The following is a 19,003-nucleotide window of genomic DNA, read 5'->3' as shown; positions in this document are numbered from 1 at the left end:
GTATTGCATTAGCTACCCATTTTAGACTCTCATATATTGTCTTCACAATCAAATAATGAAATTAATTACAAGTCCTATGTTCCATACTCTAATGTAGTGGGAAGTCTCATGTATGTTATAAACACCTAGATTTGTCATATGTAATTACTATAGTCAGTAGATATATGACAAATCTTGATAAAGAGCATTGGAAAACAGTTCAATGGATTTTAAAATAAAGATAGAGTCATGGGTTTTGTATATTTTGATTTTGTAGGAGATCCTAATAAGAAAATATCTTTTACTAAATATATTTCCACCACTAGTAGTTGTGCTATTAGTTGGAAGACTACTTTACAGTCTTCTGTTGCATTATCTACTATTGAAGCTAAGTATACGGCTATTACTAAGGCTATAAAGGAAATTATTTGGTTGAAAGGGTTGTTAAGTAAAATTAGTGAGGATTTCCAAGTCAGTTCAGTTTAATGTGATAGTCAAAAGTGTTATCTTTTTTACAAAGGATTAGATGTTTCACAAGAGGATGAACAACATTGATGTGAGATACCACTTTATTCATGATATTATCACTTATGGTGATGTTATGTTGAGAAAAATTAGTACTAATGATAATCTTATTGATATGATGACCAAGCTATTTCCTATTGCCAAGTTTTAAGCATTGCTTGGGCTTGATTGGTGTTTATTGTTGAGATTAGCCCTTTGTGGCTTTGTTGGAAGAGGGGAAGAGTTATTGATGATCAGGAGATCTATTCCTTATTCAGAATTTGTGTCAATGTGGAGATTAGTTATGTTTTAGGTGACCTAAATTCAAGAAAAAGCGGGATGATTGAGGGCAATTGTGTGCCCCACTTCCACTTCCACCACTTTTTCCATGTTTGTATATATATACTTACATGTATATCTGTAAAGGAGATTGAGAGAAAAGAACTATATTTTTCAAACTACTAAAATCTACTTTGTAACCTCCATTTTCCTAGTGAAATCCTTTTCCTTTTTGCCCATGGTTTTTTACCTAAATTTGGGGTTTTCCACATTAAAATCCTTGTCTTGGTTCCATGTTGTGTGTATATATTGTTGCTTGATATGCATGGGGTTTTATCACATGAAGATCACCAATGAGCATCGTGAGTCATCAATTCACCAACACATCATTGCCCTCTTTTTGTTTTTCAACCTTTCTCTTCCACCATTTTCCCTCTTGTTTTTGTTTTTAATGCCTCAATGCAACTTCATTGATCACTAATGCCTCTCTACCATCTTAACCACCAGCCATCACTTCACCGCCAACTCTTTTGGTGTCATTAGGCATACCTTAAGCTTTATTGTTCCATTTGTTACTCTCAAATCACTTCTTCTGGTAGATTTCTCCTGGTAGTCATGTTGGGATTAAGCGATGCCTCACATCACGACGGCCTATTATTCTTTCATTTTCTCTACTTCTAGATTTGTAGGCTTACCTTTTTCTCCCTTTCATTTTCCTTTCTCTCTCTCCAACCAACACTAGAGATTTGTTAACAATTGGTTGACAGTTGAGCACCGCAAGTGTTCTTATTTTTTTTTTTTTTAAATCAAGTCGAAATCATCTAGAAGAGAGAGACAATGGTGAGGAGAGAAGAAAGATACTTTAGTATTAACAACATGAAAGGTTATTTGCCTTTTCTAAAACATGAAAAATGTGTTTTTTTAAAAAGTGTATTTACAATAAAAACAAGCCCCAGGATGAATTTTGCAATTTACTCAAAACAAAATAAAGTATTTTTTAATTCCTCTAAATTTTAGACAAGGTAAAATTTTTTATTTAACTTTATCATTTGTCTCCCACAAAAAAGAAAGAAAAAAGAACTAGCTCAAATGGACAACTGGTGATTAAATAACAACTAACTATTTCTTAAAGCATTTGACCTTGGTAATTTTCTGCACAAGGAAGAGAGAGAGAGAGAGTTTTACATGAAAAGGTCCACAAGTCCCTTGGGTTCAAAGATCAACCATGTCAATGTAAAAAAGCAAAAAGCGTGAGTCTCAGGCTCACCACCATTTCTCCACAGCCAAGAATCATCAAATAAACATTACTTTTTCCCATTCGAAAACCTTTGATTAAGTTATGTATTCAAGCTTATATAATACCACGACAAAAACCGGTGTCATATACAAGTGTTCAGCTTAAAGGCTTCATGTTCTTTTCTGGAATGACAATCTCAGTTTCTCTACGACGCTCAAAAGTGAGGAATTTCCCTCGCAAACATCTCCTAATAACTTGAATCTTCTGTCAACTTCGGACATCTGCAACGATGAATCATCAATTACTCCAGGTTTCTGGTATCGAATAAGCTCTAACATCATGGCCTGTCATTCAAATCCAAAAAACAGGGTAAGTTCCAACAAAAAAAAAAAAAAAAAAGGAAAAGAAAACTCAACAAAATCAGTTTTTACAAGGGAAGGAGGAGAACATCAAGATGATGCTACCATATAACGGAACTTGCTTTTCCCCTCTTTTGAGTATATATTGCCTATTCACTTGATCTACCATTTTTCCTAGCTTGGTTTATGGAGAACGACTAGTGATAGGATGGAGGACTTCTGCCTAGTCGAAGCCAAAGTAATATGGATGGCCCAAGTAACTACAACTTCAAATTAAACATGGACTTAACTAACTCCATGTTGCTTGTACTAAATGCAAATATATCTGATTATCAGGCGCGGGAAAAATATTCGTCCTCCCGCTCAAGTGACCAACTATACATGAAGTTCAACGGTTCTCAAATAACATCCATACCTCACGTTGCCGTTTATGGGAGCAGTCTCGTAGGAGAGACTTGGCAAGCTTATTACGCGAGGATAAACTTTCACCAGGGGAATGGTGAAAAATGAAATGTGTGAGATGGTGCAAAACCAGTGTAAAAGTCATTGATCTTCGAGCCACAGATTTGTCGAGGGCACCAGAAACCCATGACTTCACGTAAGCCTCCAGCATCCTTTCATTGTCCTGCACAATTACCGAACATTAGACTTCATGCTTCTATATACTAAAATTTATTGCCTTGGATGTCCAACTAACAAGCACCCCATAGTTTGCTTTACAACTTGCCCTTCAAAACAAAAAGCAAAGAAAAATAGGATATGTTGTTCTGTTATGTAGGTGCAATTTTTTTTTTACATATATCAATAAGAAAACGATGGATTGAAACCTTCTCATGTTTGAGATGACACCATGATGTAGTAGTAACTTGCACTCTCAAGCCAATGCAGCATGAAAATAAATCCCATATACTCCAGATATGGCAAAGGCATTGCATTCCCCTTCACAGTTCAGAATTTAACATTTGCTCTTTCTGCTTTTTTAAGATATAGCCAGACAATATAGTTTTATGGGTGTTGAGATCCAAGGTACCAAAGCTAATTCCATAGTGCTCGATCTATAAATTTCAGTGTAGGATACTTGCACAGTATAACAATTCGATAGCCTATTTGACAGGTTTATCCAGGAAGTGAACGTGGTGCTGTTTGATTCAAGCCAACATACCAATTGAGGAAAAAAACTGGAAGGGAATAGCTGAACTATTTAATTTTGAACTAACAATAGGAATGCATTGCTATATCATCGATCTTTCAAAATGAATTTATTGGGATTTGAACCCATGCCTCTTGTGGAAAAGGCACTGGCACCACTGCTCAACACTTACATATATTCACGGCTATAAAGGAATTCTTCTTATGAATGAATAAATTAAATTATTTAGCAAAAAATAAATAAATAAATTATATTACAAGAACGTTAAACTGGTTGAAACAATGAACCTTGAACCAGCCTTCGCCAGTTTTACATAAGCTCCAATCTGATAACTATGATGTTGATAAATAATGTGGACAGGTGACACAAGCAAATTACCACAAACAGTCATCAGGAAATTCTTTTGAATTATAATAGCAATTAAAGTTTGTAGCCTTACCTCAACAGGTTCAAGGTACCCTTCAGAGTTCGCAAAACAATTTGCTAAAGATGGCAAAAGTTCAAGAACACGGGCATTAGATAATGTATTCCAAGCCGCAAGACGCACAGATGTTTCAACAGAACGGTGTAGATAAATTGCAACTTGTCTGCCAAAAACCACATCACCATATGATACGCCAGCAAACTGCTCCACAAGAGCTTCTATAAAAGTAGAGTAGCTCTCATGTATATCTGATTGAAATCTCAGAAAATCAATGCTGTAATTTTCTCCAGTTTCTGCTGAGAATTTCGCATGGTCATCCAAAATGAATTCTTTCCTTTCACTTAACCATAATTCATCAAGAAACTTTCCGTAAACCTCTTGCAAAGTCTCATACACATCCCTACTCTTCTCCTCTTCAAGCACGTCCATACCAACAAGTAGGCTTACAGATAAAGAATGTAATTTCCATGTCAATGGAACACTCCAAATAGGGGACTGGATCTTAGTCGAAACAAATGAAGTCATTACTTCAATACCTAGAAGAAAGAAAACTCCACCTTTAACAACCTCAAGAAGATCGGATACATCATGCCCTTGATTTATTATGTCAGAAACACCTGGAACATTAGCATATTTGCTGCCATTGATAGTTGAGATTGGACTGAGAAACCAATGCATGGGAAGAGGCAGCCTCTGGTGAGCCCATTCTGCCACCAAAGAGGTGCAGTAGTGATCTTGAATAGCCACATTTGACACATCCAAATCCTCATGAATGGTATCCAAAAGTCTACCTTCAGATATTTTCTGCCCAACAGAGTTGCTTCCATCCACTGGTTTCACCTTCTTCTTCACAGTCAACCATCTGTTTCGTAAATGAGATGACAAAATCTTGGCAAAAAGCCGGTACTCATCTTCTTTATACTCCCACGTAAATGGTTTGAAACCCTTGTTAAGGCTAATGAAATGGCGAATACAGAGATCAAGATACTTCAGAACAGGGACTTGCAGTAAGGTATCCCATGCCTTTTCCATTATAAGTCCATCTCTTGGTCCTAAAATTAAACATGCACAAAAGACAGAGTTTATCTTTTGCATGGTAAAGGTCATCTCTTCACCTGTAAGCAGATCTTCAGCAGACACAATTTGGAAGATTTCAAGCAAGGCAATAAGAAATTCGGCATCAGTTTGTGCCAGCAAAACATTTTTAGACCAAAACCCTCCACCAACAGCTCCCCAACCCACTCCAACACCAGGAGCAGGGCCACCTCTGCCAAATCTCTCAATTGACTGGACCAATTGCCACTCAGAAGCAATTAACTTCATGAAAACAGTCAATACACTTCTAAACTCAAGAACAGACATATTAACCATCCCCTCTGCAAGTATCAGGCTTTCTCCTGATGAAATCTTGCCTTGGTAGGATGGAATATGAATCTCGGAACTAGCCAGGTGGATCAACTTATCAACAGAAACAACCACCTTCACTAATCCACAAAGACAAAAAACAGAAGCTATTGATGTTTCATGTTCACCTTGCTCTCTCAAATCATACAGATACTCAACAAAAGAGACAGCTTGTGTAGGATCATTTCCATGTTCCATAGCATTTGCCCTTGAAAAGCTCAAAAAACCATTCTTAACAATTTCAAGGCCAATCTTAGGGACAAACTGTGGCAGCCAAGGGACATGACCCACAGGCAGACTAGTTGTATCCTCTGGGATCACTCTATCTAGCACACAAGAAAGCATGTGTAGGACAGCAGACACCACCCATATACACCCAACAAGGTTCCTACAATTATTTCTTTCTTTCTCCTCAAATAATTTAGACATGCATGGGTCACTCCTCAATGCTATCCACTTTATGGCTAAATCAACAATTGGAGCAACTTGCACCCAGCACCAAGTCTCTATGTCTTCTGCAGCAACCTTGGACATTTGATTGTTCATGTCCATATCCGAGTAAAAATTAGGAAGTGCTCTCGTCAGAGCCCCCAAAACAAGAAAGACCTCCTCAGTAATTGCAGAAAATTCACACAGAACATGATTTCCAATGAGTTTTTCAAATGTTGGCAAGTTCAACCACATGCAGAGAGCAGGGAAGAAATCTGAGAAGTCAGATACACAGTAACCATACTGAATACAGACTTTCCAAAAGCGTAACTGTTCAACCATCAAAGCAGAAGAGAGTTTACAGTTCTCCCTTCCCAATTTTACCCACTGGTCAAGCGAGAATGCATGATGGTATAAATGCCATGTTGCTCTTCGGAATATTCCATTTTTCACAAAATCAGTACAATTCTTCTTGTCAGATTGAGCCAACACCTTTTGTGATACCCATGAGTCAAAAACAAAGAACACACAAAGTTACTAACTGGAATATTTATACAAAATAAAGAGGAAGGTGTACAGTCCAGAAGAAAAAAAAAAGCTTACCTTCAAAAGGGTAACAGATTTTATCTTAGAAGGGCTAACATCCATTGGATCTTTCATTGTAAATCTGTTAACAACTGTTTGAACAAGCCTTTGACACATCATGATTGCATTTGCACAAGTAGGGGAATGCCTTGCTATTGCGACAAGTATAGAAATTATGCACTCTTCCAAAGCTGCTGAAGGGTCTTTCTGGACCACAAAAATCAGTATATTATGTAAAACTAGAGAATTGGAGACCACATAGATGTTGCCAGAATCATATGAGCAAGAATCAGAAGGCCAAAAGAAAATTGTTAAACTATGAAAATCCACTAGTAACCAAACCATACCTTAACAAAACGTTCAACTACCTTACAACTTTTGCATTCTCAAACAATAACATATATCAAGAAGACAATATATAAGTTAATCACTGTTATTAGAATCGTACAATTCACGATTCGAATCGTACGAGTTGACTCGATTCATGTAGGAAACGAGTCGACTCTATATAGTGAATCGAAATTGTAGAAGAATCGACATAGAATCGCAAGAATTGACACCGAATCACATGAATTGCACGAATCAGAAGTGGATTTGTCTATGTTTGAAGACAAAGAAGATGTAGAGGGTGGAGAGCAAGTGGATTTGGCTACGTTTGAAGACAAAGAAGATGATGAAGATGATGATGCTTTTGAACTTGAAGATGATTGATAGCTAGTGAAGATTATGGACAATGGAGTTTATTAGTAGCCTAATAGTTATAGTTTTTTTATTTTTTTCTAGCTTGTTATTTTGAAAGTGGTTTGGTTTAGTGCAATTTGAATTTAAAGGGAACATGAATATACTTTTGGTATAATTTTAAACTTAGGAAATATATTTAGAAGTATTATTTATCTATTTATATTTAAATGAATTAATCATGGTGGGCACATTTCTTACCTTGTAGACAAGCGTATTTCCCATTGGCCACATGATCCATCATATTTATTCAAATATATTATATTTTAATATATTTTATTTATTTTCTATAGATATATATTAAATATAGTTGAAATTGAAAATGTGTACTAATTCTTACGATTCGATTCGATTCTCGATTCACGATTCATAAAATAAGGATTGCGATTCTCGATTCAACAACTATGAAGTTAATATATTAAGTTATATAAGAGAGTTGATATAAACTTATAATTGTTAGCATGCAAGCTTGATGCAAGTTTGAACAAACAACTTCTATGGCTACCCTACAATTTAAGAAACTAAAAGAATTCACCTCACCCACAAAAGTGAAGCATAAAAGGACTAATCGTATTATGCATTTTGTGTGACAAAAACTGTTACATTCTTCTATTTATTTCCTTTGAAAGATTATTCCAAGCAAAAAATGAAATCAAATGAAGAAAGCTATATCCCGATTACTCGTATTTTGCACATGTTAATACTTAATTACATAACATTTTGAGCCATATTTATATGGTCTTATAACCATTTGGTAAAACAATCAACAAAATATTGGATGCACTTATTCAATTTAACCATCTCGTCTAGATTTCAACAAAAAGTTTTCTCAATAATCTCCCATTCTTTTTGAACAATTAATCTAAGATACCTAAATTGATCTTTTTCAGGAATAACTTGATCCACACTTCTACATTTACTAAACTTTTTATTGGATACATTCAATTTCCAGTTCACTCAACTTGAAACCTTTTAGATTCTAAGATATTCCTTCATAATTCAAGCTTAATATTCATACTTCCTATTTTGTCTCTCCACCAAAACAATACCGTCTGCAAATAGCATACATCAAGGCCTCTATTTGGATGTGCTTTGTTAGTTTGTTTATCACAAGAACAAAGAGGTAAGGGTTTAGGGTCAATCCTGGATCCAATCCAATTATAATTAAAAAAAATCTTACTATCTTCTTTACAAGTCTTAAGACTCTCAACAAACATTTCTACTCAATGATACATATGTTTAATAACATGTATATAAGCAATCTCAACTCTTCTCTTTTCTAAAACCCTCATCAAGAGTTTTTAGAAGATTCTGCCACATACATTTTCCAAGTCTATAAAGATCATATAAAAATTCTTCTATTTATCTCTTAGACCTTTCGATTAGACACTTCAATAAGTAGACAGCATCCATCCTACCAGTCATATAATTAAATTAGTTTTTTTAGAGACCTTAATCTCTCTCAGCATTTGCTCAATCACTCATAAGTTTCATAATATAGCTCATTAGCTTGATCCCTTTATAATTTTTGCAACTTTGAACATCTTTATTCTTTTAATGGGCACTAGAGTGCTCTTACTCCATTCATTAGGCATCCTCTCCAATTTAAGGATCATATCAAATAATTTTGTTAACCATAAAATGCCATCTTCTTCCATGCATTTCCATGCTTCAGTTACATATTATTCAGTCCAACAATTCTTTTACTTTTTCATAGTTCACTTAAATTCGTTCAGACAAACATATCTGTAGAACATATAATTCTTAACTTCTTTAGAGTTATTAAGATGTCCCAAAATAACATTTGTTTTTCCACATTCTAATCAAATCCACCACTAATTACAATTTAAAAAACATGAATAATATCCAATACTCAAAATTTGTGATTATATCATACAAAAACAGAAAAAGAGCATTGTCAATTTTTAACTTTCAAATAGATCCATTTCAACCCTGTCATCACCCTCATGCAGCGTGTCTAACACATGTTTTGACTTGTTCCATGAGTTGTTACCATTTGACCTGTCACGTGGAATGTTTAGCAGATATTTTGACATGTCCAACATGTTGGTGAGCTGGATATGCATTTAAGATGGAAATTCTGATTATCTGGATATGGCCCAAACTCATATGGACACTAGGAATGATATAGCTGTTTATCAGGAGCACAAGATGAAGTAGGCATCATGAAACTAAACATTAAAGTAAAATATATTCTTCAACTATACCTCATTATTTTGGTTTATGAATTTGAATTTGAAACGTAAACAACACAAACCATCCTCTTACTATTATAACAAAGGCATGATATGGGGAAAAAAAAATTATATTATCCTTCTTGCTACCATTCCTCCAATTACTGCAATCCCTTTAAGTTATTGTGGAACTACAATATTCAAAATGTCTAACAAGCATCAAATAAAGCAGTTAGATTTTCATCATTGAAATTTCAAGGCTCCCACCCCCTGCCAAAAATATATAGCAAATATGTATGCATGAATATTTAAAAAACTGTTGTCACTTTCAGCACAACGAAAAAAAGAAAGAACGGGTTTTTTGGGGGGGTTCTCAAAACTCAGCTAAATGAGAGAGAGAGCGAGAGAGATGCAAAATGTGCAGAATGTTCCCTACTTTTAAATAATGTTGGCTTCAGTGGTAAATAAAAAAAAATCAAATTCCTGGAAGCTTCAAGTTTTTCAGAAAAGAAAAAAAAGGAAAATAAATAAGCAACTCCATGAAAATCATGATTACCTCCAAGAGATAGCGAAGCCTTGGAATAATACCCATCCTAACCAAACCTGCTACAAAATCTTGTCCCGCTACAACCACATCATCCTGAATAGTGTGTTCACCTTCAGTCTTGTTATCAACAAGATCCTCAGCAAAAGGCAAAACACCGGAAGGTTTAGCATTGTACTTCCAAAAGCCACCTTGAAGGAAACCAACATCGATCTCCGGTCTGCTTCTGAATACCGGAGCGGTATACACGTCTTTCGGGTAAGTTGCTATTTTCTGAAAGCATAATATATTAAACTTGAATTTCTTATACTGCTGGTAAGACCAAGCCAACAGAATCCCAAGGAAATGCATGGTACCTCTGAGATGTCAAAGAAGCTCTCATTCACATCATAGCTCACTATGCATTCAATAACTTTTGCACAGGCCAAAACTACTGAATTGTGGTTATCGTCAAGGCACATCCTACAGGATAACCAGGTTTGCGGTAAAAAATACAACAGCAACTGTCATTAGAATCTAGAGTATAGGCAGTGAGGATAACATAAGCGCATTACGAATTGTGAATATTTGATTTTAAGAACCATACTATCATATATACACATCTGCACTTACTAGAATCAAATTATAAGCAAAACATTTAGGACCTAAATTGCAAATGTTGAATTGTTAATCATTATCTCATCTAAAACCTTAAACTGTTAAATAGAAGATTAACATTATCCTTTGTATTGTCATTTTTACTTTGAACACATCCCCTCATATGTGGTCAAACTTCATTGCATAACTAGAACAAACATGTACAATAATATAAATATTGGGTTAGTAGTGAGGTTTGAACCTGGACATTTGCTTGCTTTGATATTATATTGAATGGTTAACCATTAGCTTTATAGCGTTGTAAATAGTTATTTGTTTTCCTTAGTTGTACCTTGTAGAATTGTGTAAGTATATACCTAGCTATGAATAAAATATTCAACACTTTCTCTATTCCTAAAAATATGGTATCAAAGCAAGGTTACCTTCATGTTACAAAGTCCTAACCCCAATCCTTGGTCAGCTGCCGCCGCCGCCATCCACCTCTAGTTGCACATCTCTCTCTATGGTGCCTCTCTCTTCACCATCGAGTGTGCATCTCTCTATCATGCCTCTCTCTTCACCATCGAGTGTGCATCTCTCTGTCATGCCTCTCTCTCCATCATCGTCACCGTTAGTTAGGAAACCCATCATCCAGTGACTTTTTTTCTCCATCATCTGACAATAGACTAGATTTGTAACCAACAACCTTCACTTTCCTCCCTTTTTCATTTGCGACCTTTAGGTTTGCCTTTGCTCAGTCAATCATGGTCTCAAGTCAACAATTTTCCTTCAGATCTAGTTTGGGTTTTGTTATTGTTATTACTTCAACTTTAATTCGTGATTCAGTTTGTGAGATACGGCACTGTCCAATCCTAGAGTGTCAAATCTTGGAATGATGAACTCCTTGTCATGAACCTAGGGTTCATGACAGACTGAAATGGACAATCGAAAAGATTCGATTGAATTAAGGTTAAGAGCAGAATGTATTAGAGGGAAAATTGAAGAAAAATGGGGGAGAAATTAGAGAGAAAATGAGGGAGAGCAGAATAGAGAAATGAGAGGGAGATTGTAGAGAGAGAATCAGATTTCAATTATCAATTCAAGCATATCCCCTTCCTACAGCTGAGGCAATATATATAGCCTCACTTAGCTACCAAACAAAACTCTCTAACCAACTAAGCTACAAGATAAAAAGGGAAATAATAGAATAACACCCATGTGTTGTAACCAAATTACAAAGATACCCCCTAACTATAATTGTAACTCAATTACAGCTTTGCCCCTATAATACCCAAGATCATGACAATTTCCCCCCCTTGAAATGTTTCTTGTCCCCAAGAAACTTATTACCACCTAGCCGTTGCTTCTTTATCCAATGCCCATCTTCACCCAGCGGTTTCTTCTTCGCTTTTCCTTCTTCTTATCTTGTTTTTTCCTTTTCTTTTGCCTTCTCTTTTCTTTCTCCTCATCAGCAACAACATTATGTCTTGTTGCCACACCAATTTCAGCCATCCGCCTCTTCCTTAGTGCTGTCAAAAATGGTTCCAAATGCGCCGTCAGTCCTACAACCCCATCCTCCAACTCTTCTTACTGCAATGTTACCTTTGCTTTGTCTTGTGTGCTCGTGCCAATGACATACATGTGAGATGTTCCAAGCAAGGTGTCCAGTGCAATCCTTTGTTCCTTCTCTTTAGGCTCCTTATTCTATTGTTTCAAGAGATCAATGGCATCAGGAGTCTCAGCTCTAGTGGCAGTGCTTGAGAAGTTGCCAACTAATTGAGTGCCATCCTCCACTTTCTCCTCCCCAATCTCTTCTTCCATGCACTCCTCAGCCCTCTCCATAGCCAAGACCAAGGGAGCAGTACGTTTAGACTCCTCCATATCTTCAATAGGGGCCTCCTCAAGTGGAAATACTTTTACTTGTTGGTAGCTGGAGTACACCAAGGATTTACTTTCAGCAATGTTGTTCTTCTTCAGCTTCTCCATTTTAAGAAACTCCTCCTTATTAAAACTTCCATGATAGTCACCAAAGTATTCGGTGGGAAAACTGTAATGATACTCCTAATGATACTCCTTAGATAGTATCATTGCAAACTCTTGCAACTTCTCGCGAAACATTCGACCGAATTCCTTGCACTTTTCATGTATTACACTTCTTGTTTCCTTGTCAACTTGGCTGATCCCGTTCTTCTTTTCCTTGTTGCTGCCCACTGAAAATGCAGCCTTCTTTGGCTGCCATTGAGACTCCATTCCAGCTGAAAAGGAAGCTTTCTTCTGCTGCAATTGAAGGCTCATCTGCTCCATGTATGCACTGCCTCCCCTAGCTTCACGAGTAGGACACCCTACTGAATGCAGCATCATTCAACTGCAATTGAGACCCCATTTCAACTGAAAATGAAGAATTTTTCTGCTGCAATTGAGGCTCCTAGGGTCTCCTACATGCACTGCGCCCCTTAGCTGATTTTTCACAATCAGCATACTTTGAAGACCAAGGAGCTAAATACATACTGCTCTTCTTCAAACAAGTTATCCCAAAATTCAAAGCCAAAATTAACCTTTGTTTACCTTACTAGCAGCCTAGGATTTGATTGGAATTACCACCTGAAATTACTGCTTCGTTAATGAAGTCGGACCGCAAAAGAGCGTTGGAATTCATAGCCAAGAATCACCCATCCAAATTCGCCTTCCACAATCCACTCCCAGCTGCTCCAAACTTTACTGGAATCAGATACCAAAATTGCTGGGCTTCTTAGTCAAGATCCAACACCTATTCCGCCACCTTCAGAACCATCAAGAACTGGTCGGAGGATTTGCCTAACCTACTTCACCTCCCAACGACAAACAAGAATTTTCAAACTTCCGCTGAGCCGACTTTGATCACTCTCGAAGCCAATCGAACAGTGCCACTGTGGGTTCTCTATCGCTGAATCACTCCTGGGAGCGGCCGAGAATCACCGACTCTAAATCTTCAACCAAGATTGCTTAATCTTGGACAATTGCGATCGCTTTGGGTCTGCCCGCATCGTCTCGGACTTGGTCCACTTCACGCCTGTCACTTCTGGTTAGCTTCATCCTCAATTCCGACCCAAAATTGTCGGAAATTTGTTTAGATGTTAAACGCAACTAACACCCAAGAGTGCTGGAATTCAATTGCAACCAAAAACCCGTCGTCTCAGCTATCAGCAGAGAAACAGCCTCTGGGTATTGCTGCTATCTATTTTGACAGCCGAAATTCCAACTTTGAAGCTACCACCTGCTTCCTCTTCGTATAATAATTACCGAAATTATTGGCCGAGGGTCACTCACCTGCTGTGCCTTCCAATTCCGAACTGAGGGTGCTCGCTTGCTTGGAGATTAACACCTCCCAACGCCAGCTATCGCCCAATCACCAACCAACACCAACGTCTCTGCTGTCACTGGCCAGAATCGATTCTGCTTGTGATTGCTACGGATTCAACAATCTTCTATGGTCGATTCCTTCTCACCCAATCACCGACCAATTCAGAATCGCCCAGCAGAATCCGCACCCACTGTCAAGTTTGTTTTCCGTTCCGAGCTGATTCGATCGTGATTGCTAGGATCCTGATCACTTGAATCTGTCTTCTAAATTCCTCAATCCTTCCTCGTTTGACAAGGGCTATTCACCGAATCGATTTGAACTGGTTGCGATAGCCTTCCTCACCCTTGTCGTCAACTCCAACGGAGCTCCTGCAACCTGTATTCTGCTTCAGTCGCACACGCCTAGGCTGTCTGCTTCACAATCGACGGACTCACGCTCGCCTTGGACAGTTGCCACACGGCTGGGTTGCTCGCCTTCCTTAATCGGTTCCGTTACTCAGTCAGCGCCACTCTAAAACGTTAATCGACTCTAGCGCAACTCACGCTTCCTGAATTCACAACCGAGAGTCATGGCGGACTCGTCTTCAATATTCCAACTCAAATCTACTACAATCACGAAGGCCGAGAATTAATCCTCCCCTAAGATACCCTCCAAGCGCACTGGAATACTTGAACTCACCTATTCCGTTTAATCACTGAAATTGATTTCAACAGCCTTCAAAATGAATCGAAACCACAGACAATAACTGTTGCTCTGCTTCGACTCTAGCTGGATTACCTCCAAATCGATTGGACACTATTGAATTTCCGAACTTACAGCCGAGGACGACTGCTCTGATACCAATTTGTCATGAACCTAGGGTTCATGACGGATTGAAATGGACAATCGGAAAGATCCAATTGAATTAAGGTTAAGAGCAGAATGTATTAGAGGGAAAATTGAAGAAAAATAAGGGAGAAATTAGAGAAAAAATGAGGGAGAGCAGAATAGAGAAATGAGAGGGAGATTGTAGAGAGAGAATCAGATTTCAATTATCAATTCAAGCATATCCCCTTCCTACAACTGAGGCAATATATATAGCCTCACTTAGCTACCAAACAAAACTCTCTAACCAACTAAGCTACAAGACAAAAAGGGAAATAACAGAATAACAACACCCATGTGCTGTAACCAAATTACAAAGATACCCCCTAACTATAATTGTAACTCAATTACAGCTTTGCCCCTATAATACCCAAGATCGTGACACTTCTCTTCTCTTGTGACTATACTGAAGACTGTGCCATCAGTTTCTAGTATTCCTATCGTTACAACAAGAAAATTGAATGGCAATAACTATTTATCATGGTCAACCTTTGTTTACATGTAGTTTCAAGCGAGGACATGATGTGAGTGACCATTTGACCACGAAGCTCTCTTCCATCACTAAATTTGATAGGACTATATGGGATAGTGTGGATGTATAGTTGGTTATTGTTGTTGCCTAATTATAAAAATTAAATGTATTTGTCTTAGAGAACAACCAATGCAAAGTCCCACGCAAAGCCCCAAGGTCCAGGGTACTAGGCTCAATCCGCTGTATGGGAGAGTTAAGGCTTCAAGGGTCTCCAGATGAGTCTTTGGGACATAGGCAGTGTTTGCAGCACAAAGATAGTTAAAAAGCACGCAGGGATCTTCCCCACGGGAGCCCTCTGATGCCTAAGTTAGACGATGATGTCTTGAAGCAAGAATGCAGATGTATGTCACAATGATATCATCCACATAAACCAATAATGCAATCACTTTTTCCTCCCCTGAGTGCTTGAAAAAAAGAGTATGATCTCCTCTACTCTATTGATACCCCATACACTTCATTGCTTTAGAGAACCTATCAAACCAAACTCTTGGTGACTGCTTGAGACCATATAAGGCATTTTTAAGTCTACACACCTCATTTCCTTAAATCCTAGTGGCTGCTCCATGAAGACCTCTTCTTCTAAATCACCATGAAGAAATGCATTCTTCGCGTCTAGTTGGTGTAGCTGCCATCCAAGGTGAGTTGCTAAGGATAAAAGAATTCTTATCGTGGTCATCTTGGCCACTGGAGAAAAAGTCTCCAAGTAATCAATCTCATATGTCTAGGTGTGGCCTTTTGTCACCAATCGAGCCTTATACCTCTCCAATGAACCATCTGCATTGTATTTTAGGTTAAAAACCCACCTGTAGCCCACTGGAACCACTCCCTTTGGCTTAGGAACCAAGTCCCATGTGTTATTTTTCTCTAATGCCCTCATCTCCTCTTGCATGGCTAGCTCCCATTTTTTATCCTTTTATGCCTCTTCCATTGAATTAGGAATAACAATGGTGTCTAGAGTAGTCAAAAAACTTCTATGTCTTGGGGACAACCTGTGGTAAGAGAGATAATTGGCTAGGGAATGCTGAGTGCATTGCCTAACATCTTTTCTAATGGCAATAGGAATATCCAAATCAATAGAAAAGATATGGACAGGCTTAAGGGAACAAACCTTCTATGGATCTGGCTAGGATTCAAATATTGTTTCATGTTGAGAATGAGGCATGAACTATTGTTTCTTGTGGTACACAAAATGAGAGCCCTTGAACCTTACCGGAGATGTTGATGATGATGATCCAGGTTGATTGACTTGCTTAGGGTTCTAATAAGGCCGAGGTCAAGATCTAAGCTAGATCAAGATCTAGGCTAGGAAGATTAGGGTCAGCAACTTGGTCTTCAGTCCTGTGATGCTCCCCCTGAAGACCAAGATTATAATAACCAAAGAAGGGTTGTGACTCAACAAAAGTCACATCTTTTGAAACAATGATTTTTCGAGTTGAGGGATGATAGCATTTATAGCCTTTTATAACCAAGAAAGAGACACCTAAGTGCCCTAGGGTCCAACTTGTCTCGAGTATGTGGAGGAATATGAACAAAGGCTACACAACCGAAAACCCTAAGAGGAAGAAAAGTATGCAGACTAAGAGAAGGAAAAAACGTGGAAAGACACTAAAAATGACTACTATGCCCAAAAACCCGAGATGGCACCCGATTAATTAGGTAGGTTGCTATCAAGACAACCTCTCCCCAGAAACTTTTTGGAACATTATGATGATGGAGAAGAGTTCTAGTGACATTTAGGAGGTGTCTCATCTTCCGCTCAGCCACTCCATTTTGTTGTGGAGTGTTGATGCAAGAAGACTCATGAATAACTCCTTTGTCTTGGAAGAACTTATGTAAGTACTCATTAAAATAGTCACTTGCATTATCAGTTCGAAATTTCTAAATAGGAGAATCAAATTGAGTCAAAATCATGGAATAGAAGTGAGGTAACACAGTACTAACAGCAGTCTTATCTTTTAGAAGAAAAACCCAAGTCATCCTAGTACAATCATCTATGAAAATAACAAACCATCTAGCCCCAAACCAATTGAGACTCTTAGATGGTCCCCAAACATCCGAATGAATAAAAGCAAAAGGATGAGAGGATCTTTTATTACTAATAGGATAGGAAACACGATGATGTTTTGAAAGTTCACACACATCACAATGAAAAACACTAAGATCTACTTGCTTAAATAAAACAGGGAACATAGCTTTAAGTAAATGGAAAGGTGGGTGCCCTAAACGGTAGTGATGGAGCCAAATATCATTGTGAGAAGACTAAGAAGTATAGGCCAGTTGGGGCTGGATTTGATGAGGCTGCAAGGTCTCCTTTCTCAAAACATACAATCCATGTTTCTCCTCAGCAGCTCCAATTATCCTCCCTATAGCCATTTCCTAAAACTCACAAGAATGAGAGAAAATGACTCGACAATTTAGATCCTTAGTGAGTTGATGAACTAAATTCAAGTTGGTTGAGAAGTTAGGGACATGCAAGACTCTTTTAAAAGCGAGTTTAGGGTTAAGTGTAACTCGTCCCTGACCTTTGATTAGAATAGATGTCCCATTAGCAATAACAATCTGTTTAGGCGTCACATGGGGCTGATAGGTATTAAAAACATTTGGATTAGAGGACGTATGATCTGTAGTTCCTGAGTCTAGAATCTATATATTATTCCAATTGGATTTAGAAACTGTTAAAGAACTCAAATGGAGACTATTACCTGGCTGATTACCTTGCTGGGCAATGGAGCATAATCCATCTTGAATAGTTTTCAGGAACATCTTGAGCTTGTTAACCTCATCAGCAAGCTTGCTGATCTCATCAGTTTTCAGCTGATTCTGCTCCAATTCGGGTACTGCCTCTACCTTTTCCACCATTTCTTCTTGCTTAGTTGAAAAATAAGCCTGATTTCTAGAAATTATATTCTTGAATCCTCCCATTTCCTGCAATATTGCCTCCTTCCCATGCAACTAGAAGCATGTTTCTCGAGTATGCCTCGATTTTTTACAATGTGAGCACCACAATCCTTCTTTTCCATACATCTTGTTCTGTCCATCAGACCATACACCCTTTTTTCCATGCGGCATGCCCTGTCTATCTACTCGCCCTTACAGCGATTTAAACCTTGACCTTGCTCCTTTGTAAACATGGTTGATCCTTCAGAACTCATGTCTTCCAGCATTGCTATTCTCCTATTTTCTTCACTTCGAACAACTGAAAAAACTTCATTAAGAGATGGAAGTTTTTCGCTTCCAAGGATCTGAATCCTTACCTGGTTATACTCATTGTTGAGTCCAGCCAAAAACTCCACCACTCTATCCCTTTCAAAAATCAAATGAAGAGTGACCGCATCTTTCCCACATTCCATTTTAATGTTTTGGTAGTGGTCAAGTTCCAACCAAAGACCATTCATTTTGTTATAATATTCAATGATTGATGAGGCTCCTTGTTTAATACTATGCAATTTCATCTTAATCTCATAAATAACCGAAGCATCTTGAATCTTAGAATACATACACCTAACTGTCTCCCATATGTCCTTAACAGAAGACAAGAACATGTAGTTTTTACTAACCTCTAGTTGCATGGCATTCCACAACCATGACATGATCATGGAATCCTCTATATACCAAGCATGAAACCCTGGATCTGATTCCTTTGGGCTTGAATCTATCAAGTGGCGTATCTTCCCTTTCCCCTTTAGGAATGTCCAAACCAACTGCGCCCACTGCAAGTAGTTGCGTCCATTCAATCGATATGATTGGTGCACCCCTGGTAGATTGCTGGAGCATCAACTGCATTAGCCTCATCAGTTACTACTGCTGGAACTACCTCAAATATTTATGACATGATCAGAGGGAAGAAAGTTTGTTGCAATGAAG

General features: G+C 37.9%; 1 protein-coding gene across 1 annotated transcript in view; it reads right to left on the bottom strand.

The window, feature by feature from the left end:
* Positions 1-2,055: 2,055 nt before the first annotated feature.
* LOC127801554 (transcriptional elongation regulator MINIYO) overlaps positions 2,056-19,003 on the bottom strand; it is a 39,859-nt gene continuing 22,911 nt past the window's right edge. The window contains exons 5-10 of the mRNA XM_052336792.1: positions 10,184-10,289; positions 9,840-10,100; positions 6,369-6,557; positions 3,948-6,257; positions 2,774-2,983; positions 2,056-2,343 (exon numbers count right to left, since the gene is read on the bottom strand). Coding sequence (XP_052192752.1) covers positions 2,170-2,343; positions 2,774-2,983; positions 3,948-6,257; positions 6,369-6,557; positions 9,840-10,100; positions 10,184-10,289 — 3,250 coding nt within the window. The 3' untranslated portion in view covers positions 2,056-2,169. The remainder of the gene's footprint in view (positions 2,344-2,773; positions 2,984-3,947; positions 6,258-6,368; positions 6,558-9,839; positions 10,101-10,183; positions 10,290-19,003) is intronic.

Source organism: Diospyros lotus, chromosome 5 (assembly GCF_014633365.1).
Source record: "Diospyros lotus cultivar Yz01 chromosome 5, ASM1463336v1, whole genome shotgun sequence".
Taxonomy (NCBI): Eukaryota; Viridiplantae; Streptophyta; class Magnoliopsida; order Ericales; family Ebenaceae; genus Diospyros; species Diospyros lotus.
This window is presented reverse-complemented; position numbering and strand designations above follow the sequence as displayed.